Source organism: Zalophus californianus, chromosome 2 (genome assembly GCF_009762305.2).
Source record: "Zalophus californianus isolate mZalCal1 chromosome 2, mZalCal1.pri.v2, whole genome shotgun sequence".
NCBI classification, from domain to species: Eukaryota; Metazoa; Chordata; class Mammalia; order Carnivora; family Otariidae; genus Zalophus; species Zalophus californianus.
This window is the reverse complement of record NC_045596.1, coordinates 142553471-142573666: the sequence shown is the minus strand read 5'-3', so window position 1 is coordinate 142573666 and position 20196 is coordinate 142553471. Positions and strand designations below refer to the sequence as shown.

At 34.3% G+C, this 20196-nt stretch overlaps 1 protein-coding gene across 11 annotated transcripts in view; it reads left to right on the top strand.

The window, feature by feature from the left end:
- Positions 1–20196, top strand: part of DDX60 (DExD/H-box helicase 60) — a 109977-nt gene that overhangs the window by 21574 nt on the left and 68207 nt on the right. For all 11 annotated transcript variants that reach the window (XR_003520580.2, XR_003520578.2, XR_003520579.2 and 8 more), the window contains 6 exons: positions 8232–8373; positions 9242–9397; positions 12459–12564; positions 13019–13134; positions 14415–14575; positions 19827–20073. Coding sequence is in view for 7 of the 11 variants with exons in the window: in XM_027597606.2 (XP_027453407.2) it covers positions 8232–8373; positions 9242–9397; positions 12459–12564; positions 13019–13134; positions 14415–14575; positions 19827–20073 (928 nt within the window). In the remaining 4 variants the exon portion in view is untranslated. The remainder of the gene's footprint in view (positions 1–8231; positions 8374–9241; positions 9398–12458; positions 12565–13018; positions 13135–14414; positions 14576–19826; positions 20074–20196) is intronic.

The following is a 20196-nucleotide window of genomic DNA, read 5'->3' as shown; positions in this document are numbered from 1 at the left end:
CCTCTCTATTTTCCTTCTAATTTCTGTCAAGATCAGGTTTTTGTGTCATTAATTACAAGAGATTGGTGACCATTGTGTTCTGCTTTTGAGAGGAATTGAAGATATAAATGTAATGGTTATTTTTGTCCATTATAGATGTTAGAGAAAATTTGTAGACTTTAGGAAAGTAGCAAAAACAAAAGAAACACCAAGCGACCACACTATTCAAATAAATTCATATATTACATTGGAATGAATATATATTCATGTATGAATATATATAAATATTTTTCTTTTCATGTATTTTAAAATTTTCTTTCATACTCTTGGTTAACCTCATTTTTTAATGGCTACTATTTTTTAATGGATGTACCATGGTTTACTCACCCATTCTTCTATTATAGGATAAGAGGTTTTAATTGTTGTATTATAAATGGTGTTATTTTCCAGGTTCTTTGAGTGTAAGCCTTTTCCTTTTTTTTTTTTTTTTTTAAAGGAAGCCTTTTCCTTTAATTTGGGGATATTGACTTAGACTTCATGCCCAGAAGTGGGATTCGTGGATCAATTTAAATGGAAAATTTTTAAAAATCTTGATATCTGCAGTCAAAATGTTCAAGGAAAGTATTTTAGAACCAATCAATTAGTAAGCTAGTCCACAAATATTTATCTAATGTATAAGCATTGTATGAGTCACTGGGGATACAGTGAGAAAATATATTTACCCATCTCACCCCACCACATTCATAGAGCTACATTTTGCAGGAAGATATGTATTGAATTTTTAAAATTAATATTAAGGAGGAACTACAGGATACTTTAGAGTCTGATAATAAAAAGATCCAATTCAGTTAGAAAAGGGTGGCTTCTTTTAAGAGATGAAGAGAAGTGAAGTAATGTAAATCTTGATGGATTTGCAAGTTGGAGAGAGGATGAACACTGGATGCTAGGAGATGAAACAGCATGTGGGGTCACCATGAGAAGAACATGATCAAGGAACTGGAATACAACTTATGTAACTGGAATAGAAAGAATATGGGAAAGTGATAAAGCTGAAGAGATGGATAAGAGACAAATCATATAGGACTGTATAAATCCTGTAAAGAGAATGGAGATTTAAGTTGATCATAAGTACAATGAGAACCAACTGAATAATTTCATGCTGATGAATGGCACTTTCATTAAATTTTTTTTTTCTTTGTCTTGCAATGCAGAGAGTGCACTGTAGAGGCAAAACTGGATTTAGGGAAACCAGTTAGGTGACTGTTACCTCAGTTCATGTAAGTGTTAATTATTTAGGGACTAAGGAAATGGTAAGTAAGGATGAATGGCAATAGGCAATATCAACAATCATTTAACAAGTTAAGTGTGGGCATGAGGGAAAGGGAGGAGTCAACTGACTCTAGATTTCTGGCTGGAGCATTTGTGGGGTTGATGTCATTGTATGAACTATAATTGCGGAGGAAGATCACAAGTTCAGTTTGGGAAATACTGAGTTTGAGATGCCAATGAAATATGCAAATGGAGATTTCTAGTAAGCAATTTGAAATACTGGTTTGGAGCTTAGCAGAGTAGAATGAATTGGGGATCAAGATTTGGGAATCACTAGCCTATGGATGTTAATTGATGCCATGGCAGTGGATAAAATTATTTTGGGAAAGACAAGAGGGCCTAGGACAGAGACCCGAGATCCTCCAATATTAAATGGTTAGGAATAGATTGAAACACTGGCAAAGGACACTGAGAAGGAGCTACTTAGATGAATAGAGTTGTAAAGCTAAGAGAATGGATTATTGTGAAGGTCAAAGGAACTGGGCTTTTCAAAAGGTGGGTTAATAGTACCAAATGCCATGGAGAACTGTAGGAGGTTGAGGACTGAAAATAGTACTTTGGGTTTAATGGCATAGGACTCACTGTTGATTGTAATTGGGATAAATATTTAAAAAATATTTTTTAAAAAATATTAATGGAGAGGCTAGAAGCAAAAATCTATGGTAGAGTGGATTCAGTAGTGAGTAGAAGAGAGAAAATAAAGGTGAAGAGAATTTATATGTAAGGAGTTGAGAATAAGGGAAGTGACTCAGGATAAAATGGGATAGGAAAGTGGGTCAATTAGGAATATTTTTAAAATGGCAAAGACTGAGCATGTTTAAATTAAGGGAGAAGATAGGATGAAAATACAGGGAAAGTAAGGTGAGAGGGATGGGGTCTAGAGTATGTTCTTATATAGAGGGAGTTATAGTGCCATTTTCACAGGAGAGAATAAAGAAAGAATGGTGCAACATTAGCTGTTATGGAAGTTGTAAGATAACTTTGTTCCTATGTGCTAGTTTAATTTTCTTTGTGAAGTAGGAGACAAAGTCATATGCTGAATGTTGTGGCGAGGAAACAAGCCCAGAAGTTTAAGAACAATGAAATATTTTGGAAATATTTATTGGGGATCTTAGGGGAGTAAACTATATTGAGAAACAATAATGCTGTCCCGCCCAGCACTTTTGAAGGCTAATTTGAAGTTTTTGACAAAACAATTATAGTGGCATCAATATGTGTTATTGTATGATTTTCTTTTTCTAGTAGGTCTCAGCAACATGGCCATAAGCACGAAAAGCAACTGACTGGATGGTATGAAAAAAAGGGACAAGATAATTTAGGCACAGAAAAGCTATTAGTGGATCTATATAGTTTTATGGAAAAGAAAAAAGGAAAAATGGAAAAGAGATTTTAGTATCCTTGCAAGAAGATTGTAAAAATGATAGACTAGAAAACAAAGTTTCATGGAGATAAACCAAGTGGACTCCACTGGATAGGTCCTATCCAGAAGTGAGGTCCTGATACAATCAATAAAGAGGTGTGAATGATCATTATACAAAGTCAGAGGGATGGGTCAACAGGTGGGAGTAAGGAATTATTCATCAGAGAGGGTGGCATACACTTATTATTTCCTTGTCTCTGTCTCCCATTCGCTTATTTTTCCATCTTACTATAAATGTCTGCAACTCTCCACCTGAAGGATTTATTTGCTTGATCTGAAATGCTGGGTGTTAATTCTCATGCCCTCCACCAATGACAGATGAGGAATTGGTGGATGAAGACCCCCAGCTTCCTTGTACATAAGTTGAAATAAATACTGAAATGTATTCTACACTGTCTCCTAGAATTCCCCAGTGGAATTAAGTTCCAGTTGTCCCCATTGGTCATGGATTAGATAATGTATCCTTTATTGGTTTCTTTTCTCTCCTGTCTTACTTCTGCATTCCCTGGCTGGTGTTTCTTGTGATCATTCCCAAATAAACTCTATTACTTGAAGTTGAGTGTCAAGGTCTGCTTCTAGGAGGAGTGCAAACCAGGACAGAGAGGGACGGTAAGTTTTGGTGATGACAAGGTCATGGGTGTGTCCATGAGAATGTGAAATGGATAGAGTGGTGAGGGAGTCGCTGGATATAAGAAATTCAAGAAATGTTGCAATAATTGTCTGCTTGGAGGTTAAAGCTATACATGGTGTTGTTAAGACAGAGGCAGAGGAAGAATGTGAGCCAGGCGTGAAAAAAATCATTAAGTGAGGGGAAGTGAGCAAGGAATTTGCTAACTGAACATGATAGGGAGGACTTTTGAATAGTACAAACAGATGGAAGGCTGAATTTTATAGAATAGTGTAAAAAATAGTTTGGAAATGATGAGTTGGTGAGTGATGAGGCTACCACCTCTACTTCATAATCCTGAGGTAAAATTGTGTGTGGAAGGATGAGCAACTTTTAGCTGTTAAAATTGCAAGGAAGTAATGTTATCAGGGAAGAATCAGAAATTGCATCCATGTCTCTATTTGCTCACTTTCCCATTTTCAGCAAATAAGTGTGTCAGAACGACTTGAGAAGAATCATTTAGGGTTTCTTACCCTTTTTTTTCCCTAGGGTCCCCTATGGCTGTCTGATGAATTCTATGAAGGGAATTCTCCCTTCCTCAGGATAATATAAATGCATAAAATAAGATACTTAGGATTACAAGGGTATCAGTTATATTGAAATAGTTATTAAAATATTAAAACATACATTTGTGATGTGGTAATATATGTATTACCTCATTACTACATTAGACAATCAAATAACTACCATACTTTCAATGTATGATAAGTATAAACAGTATCTCTAGATGTTTGTAGCACTTGCAATGTAATGTGAAAATACGTTATTTCTACTGGTGCCAAATCCCAGCGCTGGCATAGGAATATGACATGTCATCTGGGCTTTTTATTGAAAATACACATTTTTGCTACAAGTTAGCAAAAATAAAAATACAATTTTCTGATCTAGTCCATGAACTCCCTAAATTCTGTCGGGTAAAAAATCCTGTGATAAGATCTTTTCTGCATGATCTCCCTCCTTACAACCCCAACTTCTGGTTGGACTGGAATGTGCCCTTACTTTAGGGATTGGGGAAAAAAAAAGTCAAATTTCCTGCCCTTTGAAAGAATAATATTGATCTCTATATAACAAATATTATTGTAAAAGACAGTCACCTTCTTCTGCCCACATTGCACCTCCCTCATAAAGTGTCCATGAATTGAGGAGGGGAGAGAGTTGGAGAATAAATGAAGTCACCATGAGTGGGGTGGGAAGGGCATGATAGAATCCCCCTAAAGTTTCAGAGGTCTGTGCATAGAGAGAACCTGTGACTTAGTTTTCAGGACACAGACTGGGAGATAGCTAGTCTCATGTAGGATACCTGTGGCTATATGTGCCAGGGAATTGGACTGGAAAATGCAATATTGTGTCTATCCATGAAAATGTGGGAATCGGTCCCTGTACTTCCTGAAGGAGGGTCTGAAAGTTCTTGTAGGCTCTAAAGGAGTCATGCTAGTTGATTGAGAGGGAAGGGGAAGCTGCTAGTCTTTACAGAATTCTCAGAAGCCAAATGAGGGGATAAGTGGGAAATGACATGGAAAAGACCCCTTTAAATCTGAGGACTGTATTTCAGTAGACTATGAGCTCCATGGAACCAAATGGAAGCCACTCCACAGCCACTGACCATTAAATCTCTATTCAAGGGACCTGGGTTTATTGCCTGTATAGAATACTGAAGAGTGAGGTATAACTGGAGACAGCCATACTGAGTGGTGGGCACCATTTTTTACCAAAATGTATAAATTTTTTTATACACACGTTTTTTCTTTCTTTTTTTTTTTTTTTTTTTTTTTAACCACAAGTGTATAAACACTCTTGTCAAAGCCTGGCATGGGGGACTCATGAAGAGACTTGATCTGAGTGTGACTAGGAAGTAATTGAATTGGACTGATTTTACTTTGTAGTGCTTACATTATATTTACTGAAATAGCATAATGTGTATGTAGGATCAACAAAGTTCAGAAACAGAAAAATACATTGATTGTGTATCTAGGTTTAGGTTTATATTTGTGAGCATTTACAACTTCTCTAACAGAAATGTAAAAGGGTTTATTATATGGTATACAAAATACCATGTGGTTCTGCTGATGCTTGGGGGAGAAAATATTTTCCTATATCCCAAATCCCATTGGGGAACTCTCCTCTAGGCATTTTGATAGTCTGTTAGAAAGAAGCTGACTATGGTTAAATAAAGGAATAGGAAGACTGTATTTCCAGCTCCTTTTAGTTTATTTATTTAATTTTAAAGATTTTATTTATTTATTTGAGAGAGAAAGAAAGAGAGAGAGTGCATGCATGAGCGGGGAGAGGGACAATGAGAGAGGGGAGAGGGAGACACAGACTCCCTGCTGAGCAGGGTAGCTGGAGACAAGGCTTGATCCCAGGACCCTGAGATCATGACCTGAGCCAAAGGCAGAAGCTTAACCGACTAAGCCACATAGGCACCCCTAATTTACTTGAGACATTTCAATAAAAGTCATGTCAGGCTAATACATTAAACCTATTGATATGACATATCAGATATTGAAATAAAGCATTATAGCATCAATATTATTGTGCTGCGAGTTTTGTTGTAAAGTTATTTCTCAGATAATATTTGATTTTTTGTCAAATTTTTATAGGTTGAATTACATATTACATATACTCAGTTACTGAATGGTATGAATGTAATAATTGTATTGATTTACAGATTTAGATGAATGCTCTGTATATATAGTTTTCATTTATAAAGAGTTTTATAAATAATTTTTATGGACAGTATAATTAGGTGAAAGGATATTACAAAGTTTTTCTAAATTATGGAATGTTCTAAGATGGTTGTGCAAGACATTGTGGTTTTAGCTGATAGAAAACATCATTCTTCAATTAGGATGGCATGGATTGCAGACATGATAGAAATAGCTGTTAGTTATTTTGCACCAGTTTTATGTGTGTACTTTACCTATATTACCTTATAAAGACATAACAATACTCCTCTTATGTCCTCATTTTACAGTTGAAAAACGGGTTCAGAGAGGCTAAGTGGCCCATTAGCACAACTAATAAATGATCAAGGTGGGAGATAACTTCATAACTGTCCAACTTCCAAATCTGTGCCCTTCCCACCATCCTCTGCTCCCTTGATAAGGGGAAACAGCTGATTATCCCATAGTCAAGCACCCCTCTGGTCTTTTCTATCCTCCATGCTTCATTTTGGTAGCACCCAGTAGCTGGAAGTGTAAATTCAGGTAGCCTCTGAAATTTTTACAATAAAAGGCATATTCTGAGGTCTCTGGAGAAAGCAACTAAGCAAACTTTGAGAGGAGAGTTTCATGTTTACTCAAATCGTGACACTTGGAGACCATATGGAGGCATTTCTTAATTGAAGTTAATAAAATGAAGAATGTTTGCTGTACTATATTCACATATTATCATTTGTTTACTCAGTGGTATTATGGGAAAGGATTGGGTGAGGAGAACCTTACATGGCAGTGGTTCTCCAAGTATCGTTCTCTTGACCAACAGCATCAGCATCACCTGGGAGCTTGTTAGAAATGCAAATTCTTAGGGTCCATCGCATAGCTACTGAATCAATCTTGGGATGATGCCTAGCAATCTGTGTTTTATTTGACAATCTTTCCAGGTGAGGCTCCTGCTGAAGTTGGAGAACCACTGTTCTATGTCTCTGTGGAGAGCTCTTTAGTATTTTATTGTAGTTAAAACTACACTGTAGGTAGGAGGATCCTACCTTGATATTTATGGCTTTTCATGTACCTTGGGCAATCTCCCTAACATCTGTTTAGAGCTAGGTTGTCCAAAGCAGTGGCCCATAGCCACAAGTGGAATGTAGTAGTCTGAAATGAGATATGTTCTAAACTTAAAAGAAACACCAGATTAAAAAAAAACTAGTATGAAAAACATGTAAACTACTCTGTTAGAATTTTTATATTGATTGCACATTGAAATGATAATTCTTTGGATATGTTGAGTTAAATAAGATAAAATTTTGCTTGTTTTTTTTTTTTTTTAAATGTGACTTCTGGAAGTTTAGAATAAAATATGCAGCTTGCCCATGTTATATTTGTGCTGGATAATTCTGGGTTCTATTTCCACATCAATATAGATTAAATAAATTGTTCACATTTGGAAAGCATTTGGTTTTATCACTGAGGGAGTGTGGAGCAGAGAAGCCTCGGTTTTCCCCCACTGAACTTAATTCCCCAAACACTATCATTGACTGAAAAGATGACTAAGCTCTCACTTGCTAAGGTTGTTTACTCATGTCTACTCAACTCTGAAATAAGTGTGGCCAGTGAAGACATTCTGTCTATGTTAGGCATGAAGACATTCTGTCTATGTTAGGCATGAACATAGCCTCACTATTATGAACTCAGCAGGTGCACACCAATGTAGGTGGAAGGGAATCTTTAAGTTTGAAGGATTCAGCATCTTCTAGATCCCTAAACAAATACTATTTCTTAAATCCTCTTTTGACCTGAAAGCAGACTCGGAAAACATTAAAACCTCAGTAAAAAACAGAGGCACATTTGAAAACAGAAGTATTTCTGTAGCACTGGGACCGCATCTGTGAATTTGTGTGAGAAAAAAATTGTATTGAGTCAAACACAAATTTCTATGATTCAGAATAAAGAACTATGCTGAATTAATTTCTTGGCCAGTTTGGTTTTATTTTATGATCTAACCTTTTACGATATAAAGCATTCATCATTATCCAGCCTGAAAGGACTTACATTAATTAGAATTGGAATAGCCTTGCCAATTTGCCTTTCATTGGTTTATTGATGCATTTGAAGTTGTATTATAGTTTATTGCTAATATAACAATTGTCAATGACTGGGTTTTATATCTAATTTTCAGAAAAAGTGGTGTGAATATTTCATCCTAAGTAATATAAACATTTGTGAATTTTGGAATCTGAATTTAATTCACCTTTCGGACTTAAGTGATGAACTTTTGTTGAAGAATATTGCTTTTTACTATGAAAATGAAAATGTTGAAGGTACCACTTTAGAATATTATAATAATTGTACTTTAATCAGAGATAAACATTATACAGTTTTTAAAACTTCAAAATCATTTTCCTATGTCCAACATATAACATAGCAATTATTTTCCTTTCAATCTTTGTTTATACACATATATAAGTTTTATTTAGTTGCAGTCAGAGTGAGTGTTATATTTTAAAACATTTTTAACTTAATACACTCAAGTATTCTCGAAAAATATGTGTTTGGGTACTTGGCATTTCTAGATAATTTTAATAGTTGAAATTTTCATTTAAATATATGCATTACATTTTAAAAAATATTTACTCTAATCAAGGTAATCATCCTACCTTGAGATATTTAGGAAATTTTAATTTTTTTCCAAAGACAAAGCTGATTTATATGTTATATGTAATTTGTTTTTCTTTCTTTGAATTATTTTGTTAGGATAAATTTTCTGCTGTTTCTTAATAGTCAAAGAAAAAAAAACATGTTTTAAGAGAGCTATAACTCATTGAGTGTTCTTGAAGCTCCTTTGACCTCTAGAATTTGGTTCCTACACATTGCAAACATTGGAATGAGTTAGCTACATATAAATTTAACAACTCTCTACAAATTTTCTTATCTTTGAAAAATAAGTTACATTCAGTTTTATTGCTTGTAAGGTTATATGTGTCATAACCTTTTTTTACTTTATAAAATAGATATTCATAATCTATTACTGTTATGATAGCTGTAATTTATTCATTTAGGTGCAGTGTGGAACTCAGTGAAAATTTCACTCTGACAAATATTTTAGAACTCTATGAATTTAGTCAAAGCGCATGCTTCTGTATATATAGGAATGACTTTTAATATTTAGTACTTTTAACCATTATATAGGCCTACATTTGAATTTGGGAGATGTCATTATGAAAGATTATGAACATCTCTGGAATACTGTGTCAAAGTTGGTCAGAAAGTTTGCTGTTGGAAAGCCATTTCCTCTGAGAACAACAAAACTTTCTTTTCTTGAAAAGAATCCATCACCAATCAAAGGTAATAAATCTCTAAATTAATTTGAAATAACAGTTCAGATCTCTGGAAATTTTTTTGAAAACACTACTAATTAAGTGCTGTATATCTAAATAATTTTCTGGCACTATGCATTTAAATAATAAATAATAAATAAAAATAAGATTACCTTTTGCTTTATCATTGGCATGATATGCTATGACTATAATTTTGAAGAGTTATATGTTTTGCTTGTAGCTAATGTTGTTGCCAATTTAAAAAAAAGCCAGATATATGTGACTTCTGTTTCTATCAATTTCTATCAATATGGCAGTATAGGTTAGGGGAAAAATCTCTTTTGGGAAACAATTGAAATGCTGGTAAGACACACCAAACATCTTTTTGTATTATCATAGCTAAGCTCAAAACAATAGAAGTGCAATTCCAGGAGCCAAAAATAAAGGGAGAGATGGATCTCTGGCTAATACAAAATGAATTACTTTGATGATTTCCAATTATAGGCCTCTCCTCCCAAGAAGCTGGGGTTTCAGTTATTCTTAGTAGTGTCAAGACAAATCTAAGCCAGAACATTAGCTTAAAGTGATCAGAAGAATCTAGTACATTCTTTGTAGAGGAAAAACATCATAAACCCTGGGAACGCCTGGGTGGCTCAGTCGGTTAAGCATCTGCCTTCAGCTCAGGACATGATCCCAGGGTCCTGGGATTGAGTCCCACATTGGGCTTCTTGCTCAGCGGGGAGCCTGCCTCTCCCACTGCCTGCCACTCCCCCTGCTTGTGCTCTCTCTTTTTCTCTCTGACAAATAAATAAAAAAAATTAAAAATATCATAAACCCTGGTTTTACAAGATACAGGTTTTACTCATATTCTGCCAAATATGAGTACAAATATGAATTTATAAAGCAATAGAGGAAATAAGCTAAGAGAAACTGTAAGCTATAGAGCTAGAACTTCATATTTTGTAATTATCAAAAGTAGAATATACTATATGTGTATTTAAAATGCTCAAAGAAATAAAATATGAAATTTGAAACATGAGAAAATTATAAAATTCTATAAAACACCATTCATATTTTAAAGTAATCAAAGTTGTAACAATGAAAATATTGTCTGGATAGGTTAAAAAGCTGATTGGATATTGCTAAAGAGAATGTGTGAATTAGAAATTCATCAAAAGAATTACACTTAAAAATAGAGATGAGGTGTATAGCCATGTTATATACCTTAAGCTTATGTGTCAATTACATCTCAATAAATCTGCAAAAAAAAACCTAAAAAAAAACAAACAAAAGAAATAAGAGCTGAAGCAATAGGAAAGATATGTCAAAAAACAAGATATAATGAAGAAGTCTAGCCTTTTATTCATTTGGAGATTCAGAAGGAAAGAATGAGCCAATGTGGGTTGGACAATATTTGAAGAGATCACAGCTGGGTATTTGCCTGGATTGTGGAAAGGCAAGAATTTGCACATTTAGGATATATGATGAATCCCAAGTGGGATAAATGAAACATATGCACATACACACTCACAGATAAATACACACGCTGGATATAATATAGTATGATTATAGAATATAGAAAATGAATATCTTAGTTACCTAGAAAGGAACAAAAATTAGTCTATAATAGACTTCCTCTGTAACAATGGTAGAAATCAATATAGTGAAATTATATGTTTCTTAAAATATTTAAGAATGAAGAAGTAATATAAACATTTTTAGAAATACAAAAACTGGGGCTCCTGGGTGGTCCAGTTGGTTAAGCGTCTGCCTTCAGCTAGGTCATGATCCCAGGGTCCTGGGACTGAGTCCCACGTCAGGCTCCTTGCTCAGCAGGGAGTCTGCTTCTTCCCCTGCCTGCTGCTCCCCCCTGCTTGTGCGCTCTCTCTCTCTCTCTGACAAACAAATAAATAAAAATAAAATCTTAAAAAAAGAAATACAAAAACTGATTTATCCATCATCATAGTATCATGGAAGATATTTCCATTTGATGAATTTCAGGAAGAATAAAATATCCCCCTAAGGAACGTGAGAAGGAAATCTAATGGGAATTTGGGATGTATCAATATAAATATATTTTTCAGAATATGGGGAAGAATATATATACTCTTATGTCCAGATAAGTTCTACCAGACAAAGACTCTGGAGGAAGATCAAATTAAGGGGTTTATTGATCCCAGGAAGAACAAATAAGGGAGTGGTTAGGTAAGATCAGGAAGAGAATAAAACCAATGTAGGACATGTTAATGAGTAGGTTTCCACTGTGGGCAACTACAGGTAGATCTTACTGGGAATCTTAGAATGTTGTACAAACCACCTCCGAGATGTCTTACCTGAAGAGCAAGATAGATGAGGCATTTAACCTGCAACTCCTGTCACACTTTTGGCTGAGGGCTATCTCTGGGGCATTGAATCCTTACCACTTCTGGCCTTCTTCACATGGCTATAAGAAGGTGTCAGGCAAACACAGGAACAGTGAACACCAAGGGGATAATGGGCAGAGCAATGGCAGCTTACCTAGAATTATGAACCAGATATAAATAAAAAGGCATTCATTAGCCAACTATTATATATAGGATATATGTGTCATATGTATGGTATCTATCACATGTATGTGTATATGTTCAGATACATATATATGTATACATAGATATAATATCAAAGAGGATATAAGAAAATACTGTAATGATATCAAATTATTTCATTATTATCCATATATTTTCCCCTACTTTTTTAAAATTTCAGTTCCATAAAAGTATTTATGGAAGAGATCTCTGAGTGAGAGTTCCATATTCAAATTCCTTGTAATAAGGGACAGTGAAGGAAATAAACATTTAAAAATAGGAAACAGTTATTTTTCTACCTACCTACTTACATCCCTAAATGCTGCCTATTTCTTCATATTCTGCTATGTTCCAAAATGTTTTTATGTGGGCAGTAGCTTTATGGGAAGGTCTGGAATTGATAAATGTAATTAAAATCAATGAAAAATGTTTTTTAATGTAAGGTTTTAGAATATGATGTGTAATGTTCCTATATGAAAGTTTCACATTTGACACTGTCTTAATTTTTTTTTTATTTGTTCACAGATACTGCCAAGGAAAACATTCCTAATTTGGGATTTATTTCAATGTCATGTGAAGTGGTTGATAAGTTTGTTGGTGACTTTTTGACAGATTTGCCTTTCTTAAAGAGGTATAAGACCAAAAATGTCTCAGTAAATGGGTGGAATGGATGACTTACTCATTAAAGATTCTATGAAATCCAACAAATTAAATGGAGTATATTAGATGCAATATGTGTTTGTAACAAATAATGAGTTTTTAACAAATTTATCAATGTCTTTGATCTTAACTAGGTTAAAATCAACATGGTTTTAATCTTAGAGTAAAATTACTCCAGCTGGATGTTGTTAATTAGTGGCTTAATTAATGAATATTTGTTGATGTTGATGGGATTGTTAGAGATGTGGGGTAGATTCTGGGTTTTTAAGCACCTAATAAACTACTTTTTGGATTCTAACACCCATATCATATTATAGAAAGAAGAAAGGTGGCTATTATTTAAAATATTAAAAAAATGAAATCTGTGCTGTGTTCTATTTAGAGGCATGAAATTTAAAATATGCATGTTTCTTTTTGTCTCATAGTGATGATCCTATTGTAACTTCACTAGTTAAACATAAGGAATTTGATGAACTTGTGCATTGGCATTCTCACAGACCCCTTAGTGATGATTATGACAGGACAAAGTGTCAATTTGATGGTGAGTTATGTGACTCTGGTGAAATAAATTAAAATCAATTTCACTCTTTTTATTTTGTAATAAAAAATTATCGTATCATGAGCCACAAGTTATATTTCTTGAATAATAATAGTCTACAGGATATTTAGATGTATGTCAGTAAAGATGGTAATGAAAAAGTCCCACTCTGTTTACTGAGTCATAGGAACACAAGAATGCTGATGTCCTAGGAAGTGTGCCAATACTGCATTTGTCGCCACAAAATATGAAACTGTTTTAAATAAATATGGTGTGTAGTTGAAGATATTTGTGTATTCCTTGAAGTTCATAATACTGAGGCAATAGTCTTTCAAGTAATTTCAGCTACTTTCGCACTACCCAGTTGATTACGTGTAACAAGTGCCAGTATTTTATATACCTTCATTCTCAGGATGGTTGGAACTGTAAAAGGAGGCCCATGAAACCACTAAAAGTAGATCAACAGAGATTGATTAAGGGATCTTGTCTCCTTGGTTAATCCTTTGTCTTCATCCATATTTGTCTACCCCTTTCTCACCTCCACCTTTCTTCAAGTTGACAAAACTTACTTTCAGAAGAATCTAAGAGTGTGCATAGTAAGCTCGCTCATACTTATCAGCCTGCTTACATAAACAGCTACTAAGATCTTGCAAGATGTGAGGGGATCTTTTAGATTAACCATTACTATCCCTCAAAATGGCTTAATTTGATATATGTAGATACAGACATAGAAAAATCAACCAGCTTAATTATCCCCTTAATTGTAGTTTTCTTTGGGTATGGAAGTAAATCATACCTTCATTGTTGGGATTTCCTATGTCTTTGGATTTTTCCATAGTGAGTGTTTTTCAACTGCCAAGCTCTTGGCTCTGTGGTTACGGTTTAGAGTAAGAATTTTTCTGTCAAGCAGTGCCAGAAGCCAGGATATCCAAGATGGATATCTTCTTGATTTTGCCTCTGTCTTCTTCTTAAACTCATTCATAGGGCAAATAACAGAGGTAATACGCAGAATCTGTTATTCTTTGTGGCATCCTGATATTTGCTTTAGGAGGTAGACAGTGAAAGAGTGTTTTGTCACTTCCATCTTTTAAATAAGGGAAGGAATTGCTCCATAGACAAGAATTTGCCTGACTTGATTCCCTCTTTAACAAAGGTAAATCTAAATTACTAAATTACTATTTCAAACTAAAAAGTACATGTGTGGGTGGGATGGCATGAAGAATTAATGAGAATGCTATTGAAAAAATATAGTAGTTTTACATTTTAAGTCTTTTCTTTTTCAGAAAAATCTAGAGATCCTCATCATCTTAGGTCTTTGCAGAAGTATCATCTTTTTCAACGATTTTATGGGAATTCATTAGAATCAGTCTCTCCAAAAATTGTTGTAACTCAAGCTGTCAAGCCAAAGAATAATTTCATTGCACCCAAGAACAAAAAGGCACATGTAGGTTCTATTAATTCTATCAAATTTTAAAACTGTTTATTGACTTTTCTTAAGTTGCTATTTGTTCAATTCCTCTGGTAGTTTCTTTCCATTTTATGCTTTTTCTTTTTATATGTGATCACTTATTTTATTTACTTGGTAAGAAAGTCTAACCTCCATATACAAGGTTATATATGGTCCTCTATACATAATAAAATGTATATGTATTTGAAAAAGAATATGAGACAATAGGTTACTAAAGGCTTGGATTTAGAAATGTTGAAATAAAATTAAAAATATAGTTCTTTTGAATTCTGGTCTAAGATGGCAATATAGGAGGTTCCTGAACTCATCTTCTCCCATAGACATCCAGAATTTACAGATAAATACAGAAAAATTCTCTCTTGAAAGCAATCCAGAAACTAGAGAAATAACTCCTATACATTGGACAAATGAGAAAAATCCCACAATGAAACAGATAGAAGAGGCTGAGACATACACTCCCTATAAACCCCATCCCTGGTGCAGAGACACAATTGGGAGAAAACTCACAAGTCCCAGTTTTTCCCTCAGGAGGAAAGGATTGGGACCAAATTTTTGGTTTGGCACCCCATCTTTTGAGTTCCACCTGAAGAAAGGTCCCCTCAAAACATCTAGCTTTGAATGCCATCAAAGCTTGCATCCACAGGACCCACAAGACTATAGCCTGACTATCCCCCCAGGGCACGGAGGCAGCAGACTGAAATGCTTATTCCCAGTCTTTCCCTAAAAGAGACTGATTTGCGTACTTTAAAAGCAGCAAAAGGAATCTAAGCATACCACTACAGAAAGCTATCAAATCACAAAGGAGGAGAAAAAGAGAAGAACAAAGGAATTGTAAATCAGTCAGAAAAAAAATTAATGGCCATAGTAAGTCAATACCTATTAATAATTACTTTAAATGTAAATGGACTAAATTCTCCAATCAAAAGACATAGAGGGGATGAGTGAATAATAATAAAATAATAATAATAATAAAATAATAATAAAATACCCTACTATATGCTGTCTGAGAGACTCACTTCAGCTTTATTCAGCTTTAAGGACACACACAGACTGAAAGTAAAGGGATGAAAAAAGATATCCCATGCAAATGGAAGCCAAAAAATGCAGGGGTAGCTATATTTATATTAGAGAAAATAGACTTTAAGGCAAAGACTGTATTAAGAGATAAGGAAAGTTATTATATAATGATAAAGATGAAAATCTGAAAGCATTTTCTCTAAGATCAGGAATAAGACAAGGATGTCCACTCTCACCACTTATATTCAAAATGGTACTGGAAACCCTAGTCAGAGCAATTAGGCAAGAAAAAGAAATACAAGGCCTCCAAATTGGTAAGGAAGTAGTAAAACTTTCACTATTCGCTGATGACACGACATTATATATATAAAAAATCTCTAAAGACTTCACCAAAAAAATGTTAGAACTAATAAATGAGTTCAGTAAAGTTGCAGGATTTAAAATTAATGTACAGAAATCTGTTGTGCTTCTATCCACAAATAACACACTAGCAGAAAGAGAAATTAAGATAACAATTCTATTTACAATTGCATCAAAATACCTAGAAATAAATTTTACCAATGAGTGAAAGAAATTGAAGGTGACACAAAAAAATGGAAAGATATTCTGTGCTCATGGATTGGAAGAATTATTATTCTCAAAATGTCCATGCTACCCAAAGCAATCTGCAAACCTAATGAAATCCCTATTAAACTACCAACAACATTTTTCACAGAACCAGAACAAATAATCCTAAAATTTGTATGGAACCACAAAATACCCTGAATAGCCAAAGCTATCTTGAAAAAGATGAACAAAACTGGAAGTATCATAATCTCAGATTTCAAGATATACTACAAAGCTGTAGTAATCAAAACAGTATGGTACTGGCACAAAAACAGACATACAGATCAATGGAACAGAATAAAGAGCCCAGAAACACACATATATGCTTAATTCAAGAAAAAGTCAAGAATATGCAATGGGCAGGGAAAGACAGTTTAATAAATGGTGTTGGGAAAATTGGACAGCCATCTGCAAAAGAATGAAACTAGACCCTACCTTACAGCATACACAAAAATCAACTCAAAATAAAGACTTGAATAAAAGACCTGAAACCACAGAACTCCTAGAAGAAAACAGGGGTAAATACCTTGGCATTGGTCTTAGCTATGAATTTTTTTTTTTTTTTTGGATTTGACATCAAAAGCGAAGCTAAAAAAAGCAAAAATAAATAAGTGAGACTATGTCAAACTAAAAAGCTTCCATACAGCAAAGGAAACCATCAATGAAATGAAAAAGCACTCTACTCTATGGGAGAAGATATTTGCAAATTGTACACCTGATAAGGGATTAATATCTAAAATAGGGGCGCCTGGGTGGCTCAGTCGTTAAGCGTCTGCCTTCGGCTCAGGTCATGATCCCAGGGTCCTGGGATCGAGCCCCGCATCGGGCTCCCTGCTCCACGGGAGGCCTGCTTCTCCCTCTCCCATTCTCCCTGCTTGTGTTCCCTCTCTCGCTGTGCCTCTCTCTGTCAAAAAAATAAAATCTTTAAAAAAAAAATAAAATATATAAAGAAGTCATATTACTTAATAGCAAAAAAACCCCCAAAACCAAACAATCTGATTTTTAAAAATGGACTGCGTACTGAAAAGAATTTTTTTTTAAAGAAGATATATGAATGGCCAACAGGTACATGGAAAGGTACTCAACATCATCAGTCATCAGGGAAATACAAGTCAAAACCACAATGAGATATTATCTCAGACCTGTCAGAATGGCTGTCATGAAAAAGACAGGACGTAACAAGTGTTGGCAAGGTTTTGGAGAAAAGGGAACCCTTATGTACTGTGTGTGGAAATGTAAATGTGCAGCTGCTATGAAAACAATATGGAGATTACTCAAAAAATTAAAAATAGAACTACCATAGGAGCTAGCAATCCCCTTCTGGGTATTTATCAAAGGAAATGAAAATAGGCTATGGAAGAAATATCTGCACTCCCATGTTCATGGCAGCATTATTTATAATAGCCAAGATAGGGAAACAGTGTGAACATTTATCAATGGATGAATGAATAAAGATGATGTGGTATATACATATACAATGGAATATTATTTATCCATAAGAAGGAATTCCTGCCATTTGTGACAACATGATAACCTGGCAATGCTGAGTGAAGTAAACCAAACAAAGATAAATACTGCATGTTATCACTTATATGTGGAATTAAAAAAAAGTCAAATTCATAGAAGCAGAGGGTAGAAAAATGGTTGCCACAGACTGGGTGGGTGGTGGCAATAGGTAGAGGTTGGTAAAAAGGTACAAACTTTCAGCTATGAATAATGTCTGAGAAGCTAATGTAAAATATATGACTGTAGTTGATAACACTCTAATGCATCATTGAAATTTGCTAATAGAGTAGATTTTAATTGTTTTCACCCCCCAAAAAGATAAATGTGTGAGGTAATGGATGGGTTACTTAACCCAATGGGGGAAATTCAACTACATGTATTCATATATCAAATCACCATGATGTGCACTTTAAATATTTTACAATTATATTTTCCATAAAAACTCAGTAAAGCTGACATTTTTTAAAAAGTCCAAGCAGAAATGGAGACTTTTGCTTTAATAGCTAAAAAGCAGCCTTTCTGACCCAGGTAGGTGGTCATTGTTTTTCTCCTTGTAGTGACAACCTCCTTTTAATTTTCATAGTCAATTTTATTGTTGGTAAAATCATCCAATTACAACTTTTCCTTTTTCATTTAGGGCTACAAAGAAGTTTCTATTTTTTTTTCAAGAAGGATGTTATAAAATAGAAAGTTTGTAGCAAAAATTCTCATTACATAGTATAAGGTATGAAGACTGAAAAAAAAATCCCATTTTTTCTTTTACATTATTAGAAATTAAATAAATTATCTCATTAGAGTTAAACGCTCTCAGCACTATATAAATGTGCTCTTCTAGCAACCGTTTAATAAGTCTGCATATTCAGGATATAATAAGCATTGGCGCATGACAAAGTGCCAAGGTCACCCTTGTCTTATTGAGAAAGAACCATGCTGAGTTAACCTAGAACAGTACATTTGGCAGATTAAAACATTGGGAAACGTCAAATAATGTTGAGTAGAATTAAGTACTGAGAAAGTGCAGACAACTAATATTGACTTCATTGTAGACAAAATTTACATATTAATTCATGACTAACCCGAATAGTGGAAGGTTTATAGAATTCTCTTAGGAATACAATTCTTTAATTTGTTTCTGCAGATTAATAAATCAGATTGGTAAAAGTATAGTAAAGAGGATCCATATTGAGTTTAAGTCAATTGGAAAAGCTTATCTAGATACAGCAAATCAGTTGTATTTATGTTGTTCCTTTATATCCACTCCTTTCCTTCATCTGCTTTCACTTTTCCTCATTCACTTATCAAATATTATAAGCTAAATGTTTTGTGCTTGAGACATACAGGCAACTATAGCATATTCCTGTTTCAAGGAAGTTAATATAGATAGGAGGTATGACAAGTAAAATCATAACTACAGTATGTGTAATGAGTACTTTGATAGAGAGATGCCCTGGCAGAGAAGGAATATATGAGTTAGGCTTGGGAGTTAGGAAAGGCTTCATGGAAGAAATATTTTGAAGGACAAGTAGGAGACAGGGAGGTGACCATGGAAGAATGGAAGAGGAAAATCCATTCTAGAGAGAGCAGCAAGAACCAATGCAGGAAGGGGGGTGGGGGGATGGGTTAGCCTGGTGATGGGTATTAAAGAGGGCACGTTCTGCATGGAGCACTGGGTGTTATGCACAAGCAATGATTCATGGAACACTACATCAAAAACTAATGATGTAATGTATGGTGATTAACATAATAATAAAAAAATGAAAAAAAAAAGAACCAATGCAGGAGACATGAGAAAACAGTGGCCTGATGTTTCCAATTTTACTAATTTACTCTTTGATTTATAATCTATACAACTCAGAAATCTACAAAATTATCTGCAGAGGCTTTATAGTGATTAAATTTAATTGTCATAGATTTTCAATTAACAGAGGCTTTAATTTTAAGAAATAAATACTGAACCTAAAATTGTTCCTATTCAAGAATGGGATGATGGTCAAAATAACCAATATACACTTAAAAATATTCTCATATATGAAATTTAATCTTGGAATATTTCCAGCTTGTTTTATGATATGCTTCCCCCCCCCCTTTTTTTGGGCAGGAGACCAAGGCTGAAATAATTACTAGAGAGAATAAAAAGAGGTTAATTGCTAAGGAAGAACAGAAAGAGGAGAAAAAATGGAGTGTTCTGTCATTTTCTATTGAGGAGGAAATGAAAGAAAACTTAAACTCTGGAATAAAGAACCTGGAAGAGTTTCTGAAATCATGTAAAAGTAACTCAGTGAAATTTCGAGTTGAAATGGTAGCCTTAACTGCCTGCTTGAAAGCATGGAAAGAACATTGCCGAGGTAAAGTTGTGTGATTCTGTACTTTTTCTTTTGATGAATTGGAGAATTAATAAAAGGATGTAATGATGATAGCTGTCATTTATTAACTGGAAGTTTGCGTTAGAAGCCTTAGATGCATTATGT